Source organism: Mixophyes fleayi, chromosome 8 (assembly GCF_038048845.1).
Source record: "Mixophyes fleayi isolate aMixFle1 chromosome 8, aMixFle1.hap1, whole genome shotgun sequence".
Taxonomy (NCBI): Eukaryota; Metazoa; Chordata; class Amphibia; order Anura; family Limnodynastidae; genus Mixophyes; species Mixophyes fleayi.
The window spans coordinates 37,032,299-37,046,883 of NC_134409.1; the positions used below are offsets into that span (position 1 = coordinate 37,032,299).

The 14,585-nt window shown below is 42.2% G+C and overlaps 1 protein-coding gene across 1 annotated transcript; it reads right to left on the bottom strand.

Moving 5' to 3' along the window:
- Window positions 1–1,088: 1,088 nt before the first annotated feature.
- DR1 (down-regulator of transcription 1) lies at window positions 1,089–13,890 on the bottom strand. Its single transcript, XM_075182356.1, has 3 exons — window positions 13,315–13,890; window positions 4,578–4,741; window positions 1,089–4,210 (listed from the first exon to the last, which is right to left on the bottom strand). Exons 1-3 carry the CDS (start codon window positions 13,532–13,534, stop codon window positions 4,067–4,069), a joined length of 528 nt encoding a protein of 175 aa, XP_075038457.1. The 5' UTR covers window positions 13,535–13,890; the 3' UTR covers window positions 1,089–4,066.
- Window positions 13,891–14,585: the final 695 nt, after the last annotated feature.

A 14,585-nucleotide genomic window follows, 5' to 3' on the forward strand; every position in this document is an offset into this window, starting at 1 on the left:
ATGAAAAGGGAAACCTTCGGTTTAAATAAGGGATTATTTTTTTTTTTGAGAGAACGTTCTCTAAATATGTGCCCCGCTCTTGAACTTTCCTCACTAATGCTTAATTAGCTACACAGTATTTAAAAAGCATAACTCTATTTTATGCCTCTTTAAAAGTAATATACCCCATACCTAAATCAAAGAGGGCTGGTTCCCACCCAGCATACCCTTATCAGAAGCAGAGAGCAGTCTCACAGACCAGCCTTAAGCACTGGAATAGCTCACTAACCCATATATGGAAGACAGTGCGATGACTGGGGCTTTGCAGTACATTGTTTCCACTGTACACCGCTATGATTTATTGCTATAACTTAGGGGGGCATATTTGACTAAAGAGGTCAAATAAAAGGTGAATGTGTGTTCTATTAAAGTGGATATAGCACTTTACAGCTTGTGGCTATTTGTGATTAAAGGGTGGTGGTAACACATAGGCAGTAAATGAATAGCAGTGCTCTGATCACCAAGATTTTTTTGGTACAGAAATGTTTATATAAAATAATATTTATTATATTTTTTAAAAAAAAAATGAGGTTTCTTATATTTAAAACACAAATGCACAAAATCAGGAACATGAGCCCCAAGTAATGGTCGGGTACAAATATTTGGAATCTACAGCACTAAGCAACTATGTTGCTACTATTACCTGCTTTGCTAGCATTATAAAGAGGCAGCCAGGGAATATAAGAGCATGTACCTGGTGGTAAGTGGGGGTGGTGCAATACAGGGGGAATATAGAAGAGGGTCTACTGAAATTAAAACCTCAGCGTTAACATCTATATCCTTATTACCTAAACAAGGACTCATTGAGGTTTAATTATGCAGTCAAACAACCGTGGACACAGCTGAATGGCTTCATCATGTCGATCACTGAGCTTTATGCAAAACGCACAACACACACTGAAGTGCTGCACAGACCTGTAACACAGCAAATTTACACATCTGAAGTCTATGACATGCAAAGAGCACACCTAAAAAACATATGTATCTTCTTAACGTATATCACTGGCTTGTGCTTCACCTTTTTTTAGAACAGGGAACACACAATACGGTTTAAAAAAACATGAAAGTTTTATTGCTTGAAGAATACAGCATATGAGAAGGGAAAATATGTTTAAAGAAAAATTTCACAAAGATCCAACCATCACATAACACAAACACTTAATGCAGTGACCTCATCCCAAACACTGCACACTGAAATCAGGTTTGCGAAATATTTTTCTATGGTTTTAAGGGAAGGCTTTCTGTTCAAGTGGAAAATGTTAGCGTATTAGAATACAAATTAGAAATGTCAACACTGCATGTTGGAATTATCCTGGTCATACTTGATGTAACTAACTTCGGTTATTAAAACCACCTCATGCACACAAAAACAAAAAAACACTAAAAACAAAAAAACAAAAATGAAAATATACCCCAACTTTAGATAGATCTTTACCATCAATTTTTCAAGCAGCGCCCAAGTAAAAAACAAAACAAAAAAAAAGTCAAATTTATGCAATAAAATCCACCATCTTCCTTAAATTAAATTTGTTTTCTGCGGTCTTAACAAAAACTTCTCAGTTGGATCAATTGTGACCATCACAAAATGAGAATAAACTAGCTGAGGTTAGGTCTGCTTCTATATGTGCCTCACCTGAATACAGGTAAGCTATGTATAGTAACTCACCCTACTAGCATTAAATCATCTATAACCCTTTGCTTCCATATTTCTTTAACACACTCGGTCCAAGATCAAACTAAATTGAGGAGACCTTGGTTTCATGATTATAAGACATAGCAGGTAAAATATGAAATATTAAGCAGCACCGATATCATTTATGACACTCAATCCCGGGGCTTATTTTCAGTAATTTGGAGGAGACAGTTCTTAACGTGGGTCTTTGACAGGAAGAAAAGTAGAAACACAAAACCCAAAAACTGTTAAGAGCTAAAGGTATGAGAAATAAATCTGATATAAAACTTCAACTAAAAACAGGTAAAGTGTGCAATATTTACATAAAAGATTCCACTATCAGCACATCTGTCGATGAATCAAAATCAGGCTCTAGAAATAACCTGGATTTACAACATACTTTCCCAACATTTTATGCCATGAGCCGGTTGGCTGTCACTACTCACTTTAGTTCATTACTACTGCAAAAATCGCAAATTTGCATTATGTATACAATATGTTACAAGCCGTCAAGCTTTCATTTCCTATGTGTTAAAAAGCAAAAAAAAAAAAAAAAAAAAGTTTACACTAGAGGTAATAGCTAGCTTTCGCCCTCCATTTAATTTGTGGCACATATATACGCCGTCCTTAACATGATGTAGATTACAGGAGCAGAGAAGATGGGCTGGTAACATGTAGCCTTAGATCGCTGAGGCTTCTGATGAAGTCACACAGGGAATGACAAGTGTCAGACTGGTTAGGTTTAGCAACGTTCCCAGTGATAGCAAACACTGGAAAACAGACATTCTATGATATAACCAAATATTCTCTATGTAAAACTGCATCTATAAATTGAGACTGTGGTGCCAACGTGTCTATCAATGGCAAAAAGATATATTGCACTACTGCAAAAATACTGTATAGAGATGGAAACTCAAAGCCCTGACACATCACATGAATTGTAATTACAACTTATATGACAAGATTGCGCAGACAGCTAGAGAACAGGTAGCCAACAACATAACTTTAGGGAGAGCAAATATTTATGCCCTTACATTTGGACTGGAGTGGTTTAGAATTGACTTTCTTATAATGGTTTTAAGGTTTTTTTCTTTTCTCTTTACATGCTCACTATGTCATAATAGGCATTAATTTAGCTCATGCTGCAAATGACTTGTATATTTTATCGAGCACAAATTGGAGCCAATCTCAAATGATGAAACACACTGTGACATGGCCTTTTTTCCTTTCTCAACATTCAAATTAAGAATCACACTGTACTTCATCAAGCAAATAAATCCACAAACACCACAATTTGAAGAGTGCAACATATCCACAGTGGTGCAAGAGATTAAACAAAACAAAACCCAAAACATACTAACACAACTGGAAAAAATTATGTTACGGTACGCTCCAAAGTTTAATATCATTGGCCCAGTTCCAATTTTGAAACTTATTTCACTGTGAAACACTGACACTATATGGATGTCACAGTACGTGTGGGTATGAGACTTTTAAAAAGAGGAAGGGAAAAAAAAAAAGGGTGGGGGGGGGTTAAATGAACATTTGAATCCTAAAAGATGACCAATGCAAACCCAAACATGACAGCCAACGTGCACTCTTACAATCACTAGCTTTACATGTCTGAACATACAATAGCAGAATACATGTTCGTCTCCTCATACCCCTTTTATCTGTGACACGCTCTTGTAAAACGTAGCACTCGTCTATAGATTGCCAGTTCAGCCTTATAAAACAAGACACATACAAAAGATACCGCAGGTCCTGGAATTAGCCTGGATGTATATACAATTCAGTACTCTATGCAGCCATGCGCCAACTATCCGAATTGCTACAATTTCACGTGTCCCTGATTCCAGTACCAACAATACAATATCTACTCGTCTTCCCGTCAGATCAATAAATGTCCCTAACCGACCCCAAAAATTAAAAAATTCCTAAGATTTATTTTTTTCTTTTGTAAGCTTAGTTAAAAGGGGAAATGCAAATAGGTTTTAGAGCTTCTGTATAAATCTCACTATATTTAATAGAGTTGTAGTTTGGTTTAACACTGCTTATTGATCAAGTAAATGACTCATTGCTAATATAAAAATTTCAGAAAGACCATTAAAAAATTTCTATAGATATGATACTGAACCATCAGTGTTGACAGTGCAAAGAGGATGTTTTTACATATATGCATACAACAGCGGAGACTTAACAGACACCCCTATAATACCAATTGACAAGTCCACCAAAGAGGCTTAAAAAGAAAAAAAAAATTGTTGCAGGTAAGCATCCCCCCCCCACCCCACGGTTTTCATTGTGCAGGCGAAAACTATTCAGAAGGTAAATAGAAAAGCCAGCAGGGAGGATTTATATGTCTTCTTCCTCCTCGTCCTGAGAGGAGCCTGCCTGGTTGGTTGCACTGGCTGAGGCGGCTGCGAGTTGTGCCTGCTGAGCAGCTTGCTGCATCTGTAGCCATTCCTGCTGGGCTAGTTCCGCTTGCTGCTGTCTGGCCTACAATAAGTAAAGCAGAGAAGAGGCTTTAGGAAAGCAATAACAGAAAGGCAAATAAAAAATAATGTTTTACAAGTTCTCCCAAAATGACATGAATAGATGGCTCTTCCACGGAGTTTTAAAAAAGAATGGTTGGCATATCCTGGAGTTCCAACTAAGTATTTTCAAAGACAGACAGATGGGCTAGCCTCCTGCACATTAGTTTCATAGGAGTCTACAACATGGCTCTCTTTCTGCTGACACCTGGGAAATAAAACCTTGCACCAGCTGGATGTCATTAATACAGATTCAGATCGGTCACAAGTTTGCCCTTATTACACATGCCAGAGGAGGCTGTAATAAAGGAGGAGGTTTAGTAAATGCTTACTTTTGCAAATAACTCTTGCTGCTGCCGTAGAAGCTCTTCTTCGGGAATGCCGAGGTTTTCCAGGCGAGAGCTTGCCTTTCTTCTTTTTAATGCTACCGTTTTGCATTCTTGCAGGACTTCTTTTACTTCGCTGATGTAGGAACTAAAACCCAAACTTTCTAGTGCTGGGAGAAAAAAAAAAAACAAGCAAAATTATATTGCTTGTATTTACATAATTGACATTTTAATATTCAGAAGCCATACATAACAAAAATCTAGCAGTCAAATAAGTGGACATACAAGGTAATAATAAGCAGAGTATTAGGTGAATGAATGGAAAGATAGTTAAATAAAATATTTAATGTAACCATAACCACATGTAACATTCCAAACACTCAAACAATTTACAAGTAAATACTAACACAGATTGGCAACTATGATTAACCAGTTACATAGGCAGAGGGAACAGATTTCAGTGGTCTATAGAAGTAATTATGAGAAGAGTCAAAATGGATCAACTGCAATAGAGACCTCACAAACCAAACTCATTCATCTATCAAGTTTATATCAATATTGAATACAGATTGCAGATTTGTAGGTATTGTATTTATTGTCTTATGGCAACACAAAAAGGTTATAGAAAAGCATTACTTAGATAAGTCTAAATTCAAAGACTTCAGAGAGTTATCTTTTATAGATAGGGCTATTCAATTCCCATTGCCAAATCAATCCCTGAGAAGGTGTATTGTTACCTACATTTTATTCAAACCAAAATAATTACACTTTTACTGTAAAATCTAGCATGACTATATAGATGTAATTAATATCTGGTATTTATGTACACAAGATATTTTACATTGTCTACAGGTCATTAATAAAAACCGAAATGGCAAACAGATTTAAAACACTCCATAAGGCTGGGTATACACTACAGCGGTGTTGGCTAACCTGTGACACTCCAGGTGTTGTGAAACTACAAGTCCCAGCATACCCTTCCAGCAATACGCTGATATATATTGGCAAATCATGCTGGGACTTGTAGTTTCACAAACACCTGGAGTGTCACAGGTTAGCCAACACTGCACTACAGGTTTTTCAGCCACTTATCGTGCCAATCACAAAAACAACTGTTCAGCCAGATATTGCATTAGTGTGTACACTGAAACGATGAACGATCATCATTCCAAAGCTTCAAGCATCTCTCTATAGTGTCCTTCAATATGCAAATAACATTTATGAATATGTATATTTGAGTCTCTCAGTCCAATTTAACATGAAGTGCATTAATGGTTCATATCTCAATTCTAATAATGGCCTGTAGCATTATAAAACTGCTGCAAATAGAATGGTAGGGCTTGCTGTAGACATGCTTCATTAACACATGTTTACTACACAACCAGTGCTCCTCCAAGTAAACATGGCATTTAACAGACTGGGAGGAAGGAAGGTGCCAAAGAGCTTGTGCAGGATGTTAAATCACACATTTCAACTAGGCCCTCAAACTATTAAGAAGCATGTGCCGTTAGATTATGAATAAAATTATAAAAATACATAGGATTTAAACTTCAAATGTCTGGAGTCAAGAACCAGCAGAGCAGCCCCGCCTCCACCTGCTGCCAGCACAGCGGCCCCGCCTCCACCTGCAGCCAGCACAGCGCCCGTCTCCACCTGCTGCCAGGAGCCAGCACAGCGGCCGTCTCCGCCCACTGCCAGCACAGTGCCTGCCTCCACCTGCTGCCAGGAGCCAGCATAGCACAGCACCCGTGTCCACCCACTGCCAGCACAGCGCCCGTCTCCACCCACAGCCAGGCACAGCACCCGTGTCCACCCACTGCCAGCACAGCGCCCGCCTCCACCTACTGCCAGGAGCCAGCACAGCGCCCGTCTCCGCCTACTGCCAGCACAGTGCCCGCCTCCACCTGCTGCCAGGAGCCAGCACAGCGCCCGTGTCCACCCACTGCCAGCACAGCGCCCGCCTCCACCTGCCAGGAGCCAGCACAGCGCCCCCACCTCCAGCCAGCACAGCGGCAGGAGGCGACAAAATTTTGAGAGCGACAATTTCTTAGTAAACGTTTTTTTACAAACATCCAAATCAGCCATTGGTACACCCAACTGTATTGTGGTTTGAGTCTATCATTGAAGCCCTTTCCAGTTAAAGCAGAAAGTGAGAAAACAGAATACATAAGACAAGGACATATAAGAGACCAAATAAAAGCAGACATGAAAACACTGTAGCGAAGTCCCTGCTGGAGAGCTTACAATCTAGTGAGAAAAGGGCATAGCTGAGACAAGAGCAGAGACTGTGGCTCATGTGTAGTGGAAATTGGGACAGCAATGTGAGCAGTATAATAGTATGGTAAGCTTAAGTAAAGAGGTGGCTTTTAAAAAATTATGTCAAGATTTTAAAGCAGAGGGGGAAGTGCAGGTCAGAGATAGATCTAAGAAGGCGTAAGGGAATGTATTTCAAGCTTAGGGTTGCCATGTATGAAAGGCTGGTGGTATTGAGGGTACATAGGAGAATGTGAGTGAAGGGATTTGCAGAGTGGTTTGGTGGATGTGGAGGAGAGAAAGAGGAAGATCAATCTTGCAGAAGCATTTGGTAAGGGCATAAAATGGTGACAGATGGGTGAGGGTAACGCCATATAGGAGGTGGCTGCAGTAGCAAGTAGGAGATGAGCATCAATAAGACTTTTGGTTGCATCTTTGGTAAGAAAATGTCATACACTCCTACATGCACTGCATAGCTGGTCTTATTTTGACCAGGCAGTTTGCCGACTTCAGATTTGGAACCCAACAATTTTTTACTGAACAACAGACAGTAAATTGAAAGCTCTGATTTCTAATAAATCTCCAAGTGTTGCAAAGCACTCACGTAGGAGATACAAAGATATGGGAGGAATACAGTGCTCACAATTGTCCCAAGTGTACATTGGCGATATCCACACTTGATTGCATTATCCATTATACATATTTTGGTTTCAATATACATGCTACATTTGTGTAGGTGTATCATCCTGTATTTTGTGAAAATCCTGTGTTTGTTTCTTAACTATCAAATATACAGCACCATTCAGAAGTTACATGTAACAATTATTATAATGACAGCATCACAATATACATGACATCAGTGACTGTACCAATCACGGCTATAAAGATATACCCTAGATCAGTGGTGTCCAAGTATTTACTGCAAGAAGGTTGTATGTTACAACTATATGCCAATTACAAGTCAAAAGAAAGTATTTCATATAACGGAGTCTATAAATGATAAAGATGCTGATCCATGAAAGTTCTGTCCAAGTTTTAATTAGAAAGCATCAATGGATTGAGCTGCATAAGAAAAATATAATAATCTAATATGCTAAATTCTGCAGAAGCTCTCACTGAAGCTGAAGGGGAGAAAACAAACCCTTTCAAGGCCACATTTGATCCTGTAAACTGAGGAGCGTTCAGTTTATTCAAACCTTGTTGACAGATAAGGGTCAAACAAGATACTTTCAGGCAGTGGCGGATCCAGGGGGGGGGGGGGGGGCACAATCAGAGCAGCGGGGCAGCACACTGTCACTGCCGAGCGGACCTGCACATACTGTGCAGCCGCCGGCAGCCTTAGAAATTAGAAAGGGGGCGGGGCCTAAATCGCCCCCCCTAAAATCACCCGGGGTATAGCAAAAGTCTGGATCCGCCCCTGCTTTCAGGTAAATTGCAACTGCCCCACTGCAATTGCATTCCCTATAACTTTCCGTCCCTTCCCCTCTCAGGAAGCAACCAAGATTCTGGTCCATTCACTCATTTATCGTCTCAACTATTGCAACCTCCTTCTCACTGGCCTTCCGGTCTCTCACTTTTCTGACCTTAACCCATACAGCATGCTGAGGCAATGCTCATCTTCCTCTCCTGATGCTCCTCCTCCGCTTAAATCCTTTCATTGGCTCCCTATCGGATTCAGAATTCAATTCAAGCTCCTTACCCTCACTTACAAAGCCCTTACCAACACTACTCCCTGCTTACATCTCTAACCTTGTCTTGCGGTACATACCTACCCGGCCACTCCACTTCTGACCTCCGCCTCAGTTCACCTCTCATTACCATCGCCCATACGCACCTCCAAGACTTCTACCGTGCTGCCCCCATTCTTTGGAACTCCCTCTACCCCGCCTCCCTACCCAACCTTCAGTCATTCAAACATTCACTCAAAACTCACCTTTTCAAGCTCGCCTAAACCCATCCCCTCCTCTTTCTTGCCCGACATCTCTATTTTCTCCCAGTTGCTCCTACTGTCTCTCGCTTTAGATTGTAAGTTCTTGCAGGCAGGGTCCTCTCAACCCATTGTCCCATTTCTGACTCCCTCATACGTCCTGTTATGTCTTTTGCTGCACACTGAGAGACCCCATAGCATTACTCAAACTCATTTGTGCTAATTATGTATATCACCTCATCTATTTGTTTTCTCGCTTCTCGGCCTTTTGGCTAAGATCAAGTGAGTACCTGTCTGAGTAAGGCCTCGCCCAACGTGAAAAGACCATGGGAAAGCTTGGTCTGGCCAGAAGGCCGGTAGCTTGGAAGCCTGAGTCTAAAAAGTGCCCCTGGAGTGGTGACCCAGGGGTGCCGGATATCACTTGAGGTCTAAATTATCCTCACTTGACACAAAGGCACAGAGCACAATCTCACTTTCAGCTACCACCACCCTTTCTTGCCCCGGCCTTTTTGGCTAGGCAGGAACAATTTTTAACATCTCGGCCGAAAGGCTGGGGCCGTTATGCACGGCACTATTTATTTCTCACCGTTTTGTCTCTATCACCTTTTTATGTTTTTTCACTTGGATTTTATTGGTGCGGGTTGGGCCCTTATGGGTTCTCCCCCCGAGAGATCTAGGGGGGGCTGTGTGGCCCTGAGGTTCCGGCCCCCCTGAAAACACTGGAGGTCCTCCCTTTAGGGGGTGGACTAGACGTAGAGCCCTGGGTGAAGCCTCGGTGGATCCCAGGGCCAAAGGGACCCCCCCTAGCTTTGCGGCGAAGGGGGGTCTGAAGACCCTTGCCCCCTAAGGGTCCTTTTTGGATCCGGGGGTCGGGGACTAGGGCCCTTCCTTTCTTAAGGAGGGCCACGTACCGCACCCTTATGCACGTTTTTTAAAGTTTTGCACTTTTTTTTCGAGCACTAGGGTGAAAGCACTGCTTTTCAGGCTTTCAATAAAAAAAAAAAATTTGTTTTCTTGCTTCTGTATCTGATGCTACAGAGTGTGTGGCGCCTTATAAATACATAAATCAGCTTGCTATTTAGGAATACAGAAGAAGCTACAATACCACTTATGACCAGAAGATGGTGCCACAGAATCACTTTCAAAAGGCATTGCATTTTAAGATATCAACTTAGCGGTTTCTAAAGTTTTGGCATTTAGAAACAAGAGGGTGGCCACTGTCTGCTATGAATGCCACGGCCGCTGGATGATGCCTGTTAACAACAGCTTGGTGGTCCAGTCTTCAGATCAGGTATAGAATAATTCAGTTCTCTGCCACAAGATCGCAATATATATTTTGCCAGTGCAGAGTGTAAGGCAATATGGAGGGAAAATCTGTGACTTTACATCATGATGTCACTAGATCAGTAATAATTCTTAAAACAATAAAAACTACAGTATAAATTTACATTAATTTATCTTACTTCCATACCATGGTGCATGATACAGATATAAAATTACTGTAGCAAAGAGTTGCATATGGCCCACTAGGCACTCTAACTCTACATTCTGGATGGACCAATATACAACATATGGAACTTGACCTCATGAATCAGAGTGCTATTGTCCTACAGATTGTATGTAGGGCCCTCTTACCTCTGTCTGTCTGTATTACCCAGTATTGTTTAAATACAGTGTTTGTTCCCAATTGTAAAGCGCTATGGAATTTGCTGGCGCTATATAAATCATCACCACCATTTATTTATAGAGCGCCACTGATTCCGCAGCGCTGTACAGAGAATTCATTCACATCATTCCCTGCCCCATTGGAGCTTACAGTCTAAATTCCCTAACATGCACACAGACAGAGAGACTAGGGTCAATTTTGATAGCAGCCAATTAACCTACCAGTATGTTTTTGGAGTGTGGGAGGAAACTGGAGCACCCAGAGGAAAATACGGTGAGAACATACAAACTTCACACAAATAAGGCCATGCTTGGGAATTGAACTCATGACCCCAGCACTGTAAGGCAGAAGCCACCGTGCTGCCATATAAAGTGTTGGTGTTTCTGTGACCAAATATTATGGCTACCATATGCTAGAAACTAAAGCCTTTAGCACTGCTATGGCACTTATTAATTTAGCACCTTCAACTCTGAAGAAAAGATCAATTTAAATTGTTATTTTAAGCTGCAGAGTGACAATACAATAAACATACTGTCAGGGTACGCCAAAAATGCATTCAAGCAGATGGGACAACAATGCCTTCAGCATCTGCTTCGTGTGGGATTGCGTGTACAGTTCAGGAGAACAAGTGAGGAGATCTACTCAATCACTTTTGCAAGCTGCAATTCAATTCTGTCTCTAGCGTCACCAACAGGAAAAGAAAACAGAAACAAGCTTGACTGCAGTATATTGAATGGAGATTTATTGTAGATCCTGTGTGTCCACTACAAAGACAAATTATACATGTTTTCAACTCCTTTTACCCCAGTTCTGGCACGCCACATAAGTTGTACTTGTTACCTACATAGAACATGCAGGTCATGAATGCATTATGACAGCCATAACGTACCTGTATATCTTTAAAAGAAACCAGATACAGCAGATTGTGAGAATATGCAAACAATATTCTGGTAGGCCACAAAGACCGAAACCAGACATGTTTTCACTAGCAGTAAAAGCTATCACAGTTCCCACTTAAACATACCAACCTAATCTAAAACTAAGTGAAAACCTTGTTTTGCATTATATTAAATCAGACACAGGTAACAAGCAAAAGCACAAACAAAATCTGCATGCAAATGTTAGCAAGTTTACTATTTAAGTGAAGCAGGAATTGCTACTTTGCAAACACAGGGAAGAAAATAGTAACACTGCCTCTCTTTTTGGTAAAAGGCATACAATTAAGTAGGATAGTGTTATGCTGAATAGTTGCCGAGCAGGCAACACAACCGATCAGGTGCAGTCTCAGAAAAAGGACCATTGGTTTACCAAATTATAAAGTCAACTTCAATTTTATAAAAAAAAAATAAAACAAGAAACAAAACTATATATAACTCAGACTGAAAATGATTACCTACCCAGCAAATCTCTATTTATCAATAGGTCTATGTATAAAGCACCCACATTGCAAATTGTAATTTATTGTCAGTTACGTAAATGGTGAAATCTCTGCTGATTGATGTAGAAGTGGTGATTTATGATCAGGTCCACACACAGTGTGTAGGTGGCGGGTTACCTGCAGGGCCATGTATAGTGTGTACGGGGAGGGTTACCTGCAGGGCTACCTATAGTGTACAAGTGGTGGGTTACCTGCAGGACTACATATGCTAGTGTATATACTAGGGTATGATCGGCAGGGCCATGTACACTAGTCCATGTATACTAGGGTATGATCAGCAGGGCCATGTACACTAGTCCATATACTAGGGTATGATCTGCAGGGCCATGTACACTAGTCCATGTATACTAGGGTATGATCAGCAGGGCCATGTACACTAGTCCATGTATACTAGGGTATGATCAGCAGGGCCATGTACACTAGGGTATGATCAGCAAGGCCATGTACACTAGTGTGTGATCAGCAGGACCATGTTCACTAGTCCATGTATACTAGGGTATGATCAGCAAGGCCATGTACACTAGTCCATGTATACTAGGGTATGATCAGCAGGGCCATGTACACTAGTCCATGCATACTAGTGTATGATCAGCAAGGCCATGTACACTAGTGTGTGATCAGCAGGGCCATGTTCACTAGTCCATGTATACTAGGGTATGATCAGCAGGGCCATGTACACTAGTCCATGTATACTAGGGTATGATCAGCAGTGCCATGTACACTAGTCCATGTATACTAGGGTATGATCTGCAGGGCGATGTACACTAGTCCATGTATACTAGGGTATTATCAGCAGGGCCATGTACACTAGTCCATGTATACTAGGGTATGATCAGCAGGGCCATGTACACTAGTCCATGTATACTAGGGTATGATCAGCAGGGCCATGTACACTAGTCCATGTATACTAGGGTATGATCAGCAGGGCCATGTACACTAGTCCATGTATACTAGGGTATGATCGGCAGGGCCATGTACACTAGTCCATGTATACTAGGGTATGATCGGCAGGGCCATATACACTAGTCCATGTATACTAGGGTATGATCAGCAGGGCCATATACACTAGTCCATGTATACTAGGGTATGATCTGCAGGGCCATGTACACTAGTCCATGTATACTAGGGTATTATCAGCAGGGCCATGTACACTAGTCCATGTATACTAGGGTATGATCAGCAGGGCCATGTACACTAGTCCATGTATACTAGGGTATGATCAGCAGGGCCATGTACACTAGTCCATGTATACTAGGGTATGATCAGCAGGGCCATGTACACTAGTCCATGTATACTAGGGTATGATCAGCAGGGCCATGTACACTAGTCCATGTATACTAGGGTATGATCAGCAGGGCCATGTACACTAGTCCATGTATAATACAGTGTGATCGCCAGGTGTATGTGCACAAGTGGGATTACCAGCAGTACGGCCCCTGTGATGAGCACAGCCGCTTACCCTGAATGACATGCTCGGGTGAGATGGTTTTCTTCTCAGACTTGTTGCAGATCTCGTTAGCCTCCGAGGAGATGAGGTGAATGAACTCGGTGCAGCAGTTCACCACCAGCTCCCGGGCGTCATTAGCCACCCTGACACTGGGCAGAGTCTCTTTGATCATCTTGTTGATGGCAGCCCGGGGGATGGTCAGGTCATCATCGTTACCGGACGAGGAAGCCATGTCTCCGGGAGCAGGGGAGGGAGTACCGGAGACCAGGGGCCGGGGAGAGGGTGATATAACGGGGAACGCGCAGAAAGCAATAAAACCAGAGATGAGGGACCCACAGGCTGCGATAAAACCCCGGGGAGAGGAGAGCGGGCAGGCTCCCTGCTCCTCCTCACAGCATCCTCGGGACTCCGCACACCGGGACCAGAGAGGAGGACACGGGGCGGGCAGTGTCTATTAAAACAAGTAATCAGGCGGAACCGGTCATGGGCACATCCCGGCCAGGCGAGCGGTCAGGGCGGAGAGCCACCTTCTCCCGCCGGAAGCGGCGTCTGAGGGGAGCACGGCGCACTGCTCTCCACTTCCGGGAACGCGCCGACGTCCAGGTTACCATGGCGGTGCCGCGCTGGCGCGTCGTGACGTCACGGCCTGCACGCACGGGATAGGCGGACGCGGCCTTGTTAAAGGGATATTTACATAAGTCACTTTGGTTTGCAAATACGAACTCCACAAACATTAATACTGTTGTCAACAACATTCACCTTTATTATAAATCATTTTCAGGATGTTTCTGTTTAGCTTGTATGCGGATGCACTAGTTACTGTGTGGTGTTACATAGTGAGGTGCACCCCCTGCATGTCTGTGGGATAACCCTAATTCAGAGTACACTGGTGTCAAGAATAGCCATTCCCTGATTTAATATAATATCATATATACACACAGTCAAACAATATATCACCTCTATTTTGTCAGGAAACCTCTCCTAACTAAACTACCTTTACCAGTCACAACCCCGCACATTGGGCACTTGTGACTTGGAAGTATTTACTGTATGGGGTTACACAGGATTCCAGCACTCAATTTTCCTCTCATCTATCGCACAGGTTACAGATATGCTGAATCACCCACGAACAGCGCTCATAACCGCACCCATTTTGGTTTTGCCACCACATATTGAAAAAAAGCAACAGGACCCCAAAATATTGGCACACATGGCACACAATGATCACTCCTTGTTACACACAGTTTAGCAAGGCACACACTAGCAATCAAAGGGTTAACAAC